This window comes from Trachymyrmex septentrionalis, unplaced genomic scaffold (genome assembly GCF_001594115.1).
Source record: "Trachymyrmex septentrionalis isolate Tsep2-gDNA-1 unplaced genomic scaffold, Tsep1.0 scaffold81, whole genome shotgun sequence".
Lineage (NCBI taxonomy): Eukaryota > Metazoa > Arthropoda > Insecta > Hymenoptera > Formicidae > Trachymyrmex > Trachymyrmex septentrionalis.
In genome coordinates, this window is record NW_017305997.1 from 1194152 (window position 1) to 1201568 (window position 7417).

General features: G+C 29.1%; 1 protein-coding gene across 1 annotated transcript in view; it reads left to right on the forward strand.

The window, feature by feature from the left end:
* The window catches only part of LOC108754832 (chymotrypsin-2-like), a 5326-nt gene extending 2080 nt beyond the window's left edge, over window positions 1–3246 (forward strand). Inside the window, exons 3-9 of the mRNA XM_018497456.1 lie at window positions 359–478; window positions 582–652; window positions 878–969; window positions 1700–1838; window positions 1964–2077; window positions 2193–2348; window positions 3062–3246. Coding sequence (XP_018352958.1) covers window positions 430–478; window positions 582–652; window positions 878–969; window positions 1700–1838; window positions 1964–2077; window positions 2193–2348; window positions 3062–3220 — 780 coding nt within the window. The 5' untranslated portion in view covers window positions 359–429 and the 3' untranslated portion in view covers window positions 3221–3246. The remainder of the gene's footprint in view (window positions 1–358; window positions 479–581; window positions 653–877; window positions 970–1699; window positions 1839–1963; window positions 2078–2192; window positions 2349–3061) is intronic.
* Window positions 3247–7417: the final 4171 nt, after the last annotated feature.

Here is a 7417-nt window from a genome sequence, read left to right on the forward strand (position 1 = left end):
AACAGTATTAAACTTATAAAACTGAAATTTACTAAAGTGCGACTTGGAATACTTTATTCACAAGAAGCAAATAAAAAATGAAATTATGTAAGACGAATTTTTAACGATAAGGAGTTACAGAAAAAATATCTTTTCTTTGCAAAACCATTAGGATAAATTACCAACATTTCTTTGATACGTTTGTCAAATTTTGTGTATGTATACAATATAGAAAGTAACATAATACTAAATACTTGTCAATCTTTCATTAATACTAGTAGTCAATAGAAAAGAAAATATAAATCCCGATACATTAGGAGGATTTTAAATATTAATAAGCATATTTTCTAATCTTATGTAATCAAATTAAATTCTATAGGCACATCTTCGTGTGTATCAGATTTAGAATAATCAGTTGACAACGTTAAGATACGCATAAGATTAATAACGATGATGATACAATTATTATTCTTAATTCCCTTGATCGCTATTGATTATGGTGAGTATTCTAAAATAAATTGATCATCTTTGTGTGTGTGTATATAATCATTTAATTTAATTAAATTCATAAATATAATAAGTTAATAACAAATCTTATACAGGTGCATCAATGAAATTAGTAACGAGAATTGTAGGAGGAAGACGTGCCTGTCGAGATGAAATCCCATATCAGGTAAGCCAGTAAAACATTCTTAATCAAATTTAATTTTATTATTTGCTTGAGTTTAAAAATATGTCTCTAATTTTTCGAGTTTAGTCGAGAAATGAGTTAACTACAATACTTTCATTTAGCAATTCAAAGCTGATAATATTATTTGTAATGCTAGACGTATATTAATATTAGAAATTTTTACATTCTCCTTTTACATCCATCCATAACATGCATTTTATAATTCAGGTTTCTCTGCGAAATGAAAATGACATGCATTTCTGCGGTGGAGTTATAATTAACAAGTATTACGTGCTAACTGCTGCTCACTGTGTACCTAAGTAAGTAGGAAAATCTCAAGAAACACTTCGAAAAAATAAATTACATACAGAATATTTAGCTTAACGGTCCGCACGATTTTTTAGACACTTTTGACAATAAAGAAGTTTGACAATAAACAAAGTTGAAAGATAAATAATTATCTATTTTATGCAGGCTACAAAATATTGACGATAAAAAATTTTAAAAATTTTTTCATAAAAAAATTAAAATCATCTTGAATTTTTTAAATAGCACTATACAATTTCTTTTATAATATTATAAAGGTTTTCAAGACAAATTCAAATCACTATCGAAATGTCTTTTATTAATGCTTTATTGATTTTATTGCATATCTTATTACATAATATATATATGTAATAAATATCCATTTGTGTACATTTCTAATCAGAGATACCGTTACAAATAATGCTGCATGTCTGATATCAATAAAATCATTAAAACATCAATAATAATAACTTCCTCGATAATCGAGTTAAATTTGTCTGGAAAATCCCTACAATATTATGGAAGAAAATTATATGATGTTATTTAAAAAATTTAAGTTGGTATATATGAAAAAATTTTTATTTTTTTTTCATAAAATATTTTTTTATCGCATGTTATATAGTTTGTATAAAACAAATAAATATTCATCTTTCAACTTGAAGTGTCTGAAAATGTTTAAAAAATCGTGCTGACCGTTATCCTGTATAGATGCAAAAAAAATGCTGTTTGTAATATTTTTTACAGTGCAAACACTTCGGGTTTATCGGTCGTTGCGGGAACAACAGATTTACAAAAACCGTATTCAAGGCATCTGGTTCAGTCCATTTTCGTACACGAAGAGTACAATCCCCCACCTTTGGCCAATGATATCACTTTACTTAGGGTAACGATAACATATACAATAGTATGATAACATTCATTCCATATAATTTTAATTAAATTGTGAATTAAGCAATTAAATTGTAAATTAAGACTGCGCAAAAGAGTATACAGAAGATTTATTTTCAGCTTCAAAAACCATTAAAATTTTCTTCTCGGATATGTTCTGTCAATTTACCGAAACAAAATCAAACTGTCAAGGGAGGCTCGATAGCAGAAGTATCGGGATTCGGAATAATATCTGTAAGTGTCTTATTAATTCAATCATTTAGGTTCTTAGGCGCTAAATATTTGAGAATCCTATCTCAAATTGCTCTCATAAATTACACGTGTACAATTGTACTTTATATATTTACAGCCTGAAGGAGAGGAGGCTGGACATTTATATGTTGTAGATAATATTATAACTAATGACGCTTATTGTAAAGAATTGTTTGATACAGCAGCAAATATAACCATTGAGGATACGCAAATCTGCGCAAATGATCCAACCATACAAAAGGGTGCATGCGTGGTAAGTTATTTACATAAGACATATGCTGTCAATAATTGTCGATCATATGTATAATTATACGATGTCTGTTCAGGTAAAGTTATTAATTATTTAATCTGCATTATTCTTTCAATGTGAAGATTCAATTCACCATTATTTCTAACAATTACTAAACATAATGTCTCAATATAACGCTTGCACTTCTAATCGCGTATTGTGATACACATTTTTGATAAAGAGATAAGTCCGATTATATCGTGCAATTGTCGGAAATCATTATAGAGACACATCGTGATTTCAATATTTCACTTATCATAAATTTTTAATGAGCAATTAATTAATTAATTAATTAATATAATACTTAATAAAACGTACATGCATAAAATATTTAATTGCTACAGTAATTTGCTGCATTACTAATTTGTTGATTGTTAATATCCTATATTGATTATTTTTTTGTTCATTAATGTATTTGAGGATCCTCATTATGTTTTATAATTTAACTTAATTGACAATAAGATTGTGTAGCTCAGCGATTTAGTATCATCATCAAACATCAGATTAATTATAATAACGAAACGTAAATAATATGAGCTAGCTCTGCTCTAACAAAGAAGTATATTTTTAATTAATTATAAAAAATATTGTTCGTTTTTTCCAATCAAATTCGTTGATTTTTTCAATCAATTTCTTATGAAATATATTTTTAACTATCGAAGAAATGTATTTTTTAGGGTGATTCCGGTGGCCCTCTTACTGTCAATGGACTACTAGTAGGGCTCGTCTCGTTTGGGCTTTATCCTAACATTTGTACTAGCACAGAATATCCCGCTGTGTATACACGCGTTTCGTCGTACATTGATTGGATAAATAAGAATATGGAAAAAATTTAACGAAATATAATCTGTTTTGGTACTTAATGAATACAAATGGATATCATATGCAAATCGTTAAATAAACATCATATATTTAATAAATCACATAGCTTATATGCATGCCCAAAATTTTCTTAATGTTATTCCAGACATCAGATATATATTTTCTAAAGATCAATATCGTACAATTATTTTACATACTAATATTTATAACTTTTACTTTAACAATATCAAACCGACATTAAACGAGAACTTACTTAAAGAAAATATACGTTCAAATAAATAACAGATATTGCGTATATATATATATATAAAGTCTGTTTAATTATTTTTGTAGTCGATAAATTAATAAACGTATCTTAAAAGAGCGAAATATGTCAATTAAAAAAAATCCACTTAATTATTCTGGTACCGTGCGCCAAGTGCGCAAAATGGTTTCAGAGAGATTAATGAACATTGATCTTTTGAAAATGGATAAAAGGATCTCTGCATCTGTTTCGTCTTGCTTCTATCCAACATTAATTTGTATTTCTATTTCATACTAAAGCCGCTAAAAATCTGAGATTTATCATGTATTGACCAATATAAAGTATATACATTGAAGGTAACTCGATGTGCGTCGAAACGTTTGTGATTATGATGTACTCGTAAATAAAGAGTATATTGTAATGTTAAATTTATAGCACGATAATTCTGCTTGACCCCTTTAATCCTTTTTTAATTATTTTGTTTTTAAATCTTTGAGCCCATAATGTATTGATTTTTTAATTAATTTCTGTACTTTTCTTACACGCTTGTATAGACGAGCAGATTATATAAACTCTGGAAACTCATGGAAAACTCTGATGTGCTTTTTAAAAGATATAATTTGCATAATATTCTTCCATTTCACGAAAAACAATAATAATCGTTGATAAAAATCGTTATAGCAAAAAAAGATGTTTGTTTTAGAATTATTTTTACTTGCGAGCAAGCGAATTGCTTGTAAATAATTTCATGAATTCTGTCAAAAAGGGAAAATGTAATGTTTCGATTGATGTATTGCTGTGTAGTTGAGAAATTTGATGTCACAAGGCATCGGATGTGAAACTAAGTAGGACAGTAATTTGCAAAGACACTAGTTGCATCGTTTCTTCTTTTTGCTTTTACGTGGCCAAGGCGATATTAAAAACGTCTGGCATTCAATCGATCCATGTGATTTCATTTGTCTGGTTCGCATACTTATATGCACACAAAAGCGGAAAACGGAAAATTAATAACTCTCGCATACGATAAAATTATTCAATGAAAAACAAAGACAATTAAATACACAGTAAATAATAATTCTGCCGCTTTAATTATCGTGAAAAACGGGCAATTACTGTAAGCTCTGAACACTGGCATTACGATTTGTCGTATTTCCTTCAGTAAACTTTGCGCTGCAACTTACATCTCCATTTACGCTACGCTGTGCTCTCTCGAGTACTACACATAATTGTTAAGAATTACAGTGCGAGAAGCATCTGCAAGCTTGTTTTCCCGAATTTAAATAAACTCTAATTCTCTTAAGTGTACTGCAGAGATATAAATGACATATGCCTCGTAATAATTATGTACCTCACTAACCGCAATTTTGCTTTTTCTTATTATATTCATTAGCAAAAACATAATTTAGATTCTCTGATATATTGTTGAAGTAATAGTATGGTTCTCGTAAAAAAAATCCTCAGTGGATTATGCACATGGCATTGTAATATTGTATTTAGCACCAGCTATTTTTCAACAGTCATTCGCTAAAGAACCACGCATCTCGTTGTGATAAAGACATCACTGTTTTATATCTGACAATATCTTGTTAGATTAAAGAAATAAAATTGCAAGGCAATACTACACTGTGAAATTCGATTGACCTTGGAATGTCTCTGACTCTGCAATGATTATATGTATTATGACTTGAGTAATGACAGAAGCCCTTCATTTCTGTTACATCAAAAACCACGAAAAGCTAAAGAAAATGTTTGCTAGCTGTCAAAGTACGCTAAGTAGTAATCGTCGGCTGTATCCGGAAACCCATTACCTATACTGTTAGTAAGTATTTTAACAATTCAATCATTTAAATTTTCAGATGTAATTTGTTCGAGAATCGCACTTCAAATTATTCTCACAAGTCACACGTGTACATTTGTACTTTATATACTTGCAATCTTAAGGGAAGAGAATTAACCAATTCAACATATAACAAGTACGTCATAGATATTAATAATTATAATTTGTATTAAACCGATGAGAATAAATCAATTAAGAAAAATAACATCCTATCTTCGGTCGCGCGCACCTGAAGTAAATCTTAGTACTTAAGTATTTCAGTATAAATTTATACACATATATCCAAACCATATACAAACCACTCGTCAAAATCTTTCTCAGTCTTGAATTCATAGATATAATATTAAAATAACTAATCAGACCTATTGTAGAAAATTATATATTATACTTATGGTTGAAAGGTTATGGTTGCAACACTTTCTTTTCGATTGGTTTTGGAATGCAACCTAACGATTGGTCCGATCGATCACCGAACGATTGGTTCTTATTTATGGATTCAAAAATAAAGATCAACCGCTCAGTGAATATAAATTGTATTCTCATTAAAAAAAAAGTATTGCAACCTTTTAGTTATGTTAGTTACTATACATGGAATTTTTTCGCTGCTTTTTATAACACGCTGCGCAAATTTAACCGTAAGAAAGAATTCATGTTTGGTAAATTATTTATACAAGACACACCGTCATCGTTTGTTACCGATCGTACATGCAAAATTACGCCGTCTGCCCAAGTAGAGTCATTAACTCTTAGCCCGCATTGTTCTTCTCATGCAAAGCTTCAAATCATTGTTTCTAATAATTTCTAAAAACAATATCTTAATACAACGCTTATACTTTACCATACTCAGGTTTCCTTGCTATGTTTCTTAATTTAATTTAATTAATAGCAGGATTGGCACAATTCGCAGCTGAACGAATCAAAAACCCGTTCATCGTCAATTTAATTAAAAAATAACAAAGCAAAAATAACACGAACTAGCTTTGCACTCTATAACAGAGAAACGTATTTTTAGTTAATTGTAAAAAATAACACTATTCGCGAGTTGGTTTTTTTCAATCAAATCCTTGTAAAATATATTTTTAACTATCGAGGAATTGTATTTTTAGAGAGTTACTGATGGTCCTCTCACTGTCAATAAACAACTCGTAGGACTCGTCTCGTTTTCGGCTGGTTGCACTAACACAAAATATACTAGCGTGTACACATAAGTCCTATCATATTTCGATTGGATGTATGAACATGCCGTATAAAATAATTAACGGAACACAGAACCTTGTTTTGATACTTATGTAATAACATAGGAAAATCAAGAATCAATAATATATATAATTAAATATTCAAATGTAGATGTCATTAATCATTAAATAAACGCCATATGTATTTTATACCTATAATACATATCACATTGTTTATACAACATTTTTCACTTATATTGTTTCAGAAATCAAATATCACATAATCTTATAAAGATCAATATTGTGCAATTATTTCACATATTTATGTTTACATTGAACTTCTAATTTACCGAACAAACAGCAGACGAGAATTTACTTAGCGAAAACATATATTCGAATAAATTGCAAATGTTGCATATATTCATTAATATGCTAGCAGTAAACTTATCTCAAAAGGAAGAAGTGGGTCAGTCAAAGCAAATCTGTTTAATTATTCCGACAGCGTGCTCCAAGTGCGAGAAATTGTTTCAGAGAGATTAATGAACATTTCTCTCTAAAAAATAAATGAGAGAATCATTTGTATTCGTTTCTTCGTGTCTTTATTTGATGTTAATTTCGACGGCCTGTTTACACATTGTATAAATAAAAGACTGATGCGTTTGTTATAATACATGTGCAATGCTTCATAATATAGTACACATTGTGTCATTTTATTTTATGAAAGATAATAATAATCGTTAACGTGTATCAGAGAAAATCATTTGTTTCCGAATTATTTTTCCTTGCAAACAAGTTTTACAAACAAATTTTGCATCAACGAGTTTATCAATTCTGCTAAGAATAGAAAAAAACGTAAAATTTTAATTGATTTATAGCTGAGAAATTTGATGTCGCATTGGATTGAAAATGAGTATAGGTATAGGAAAAAGTAGTTCGCAAAGATATGAGAGAGTCG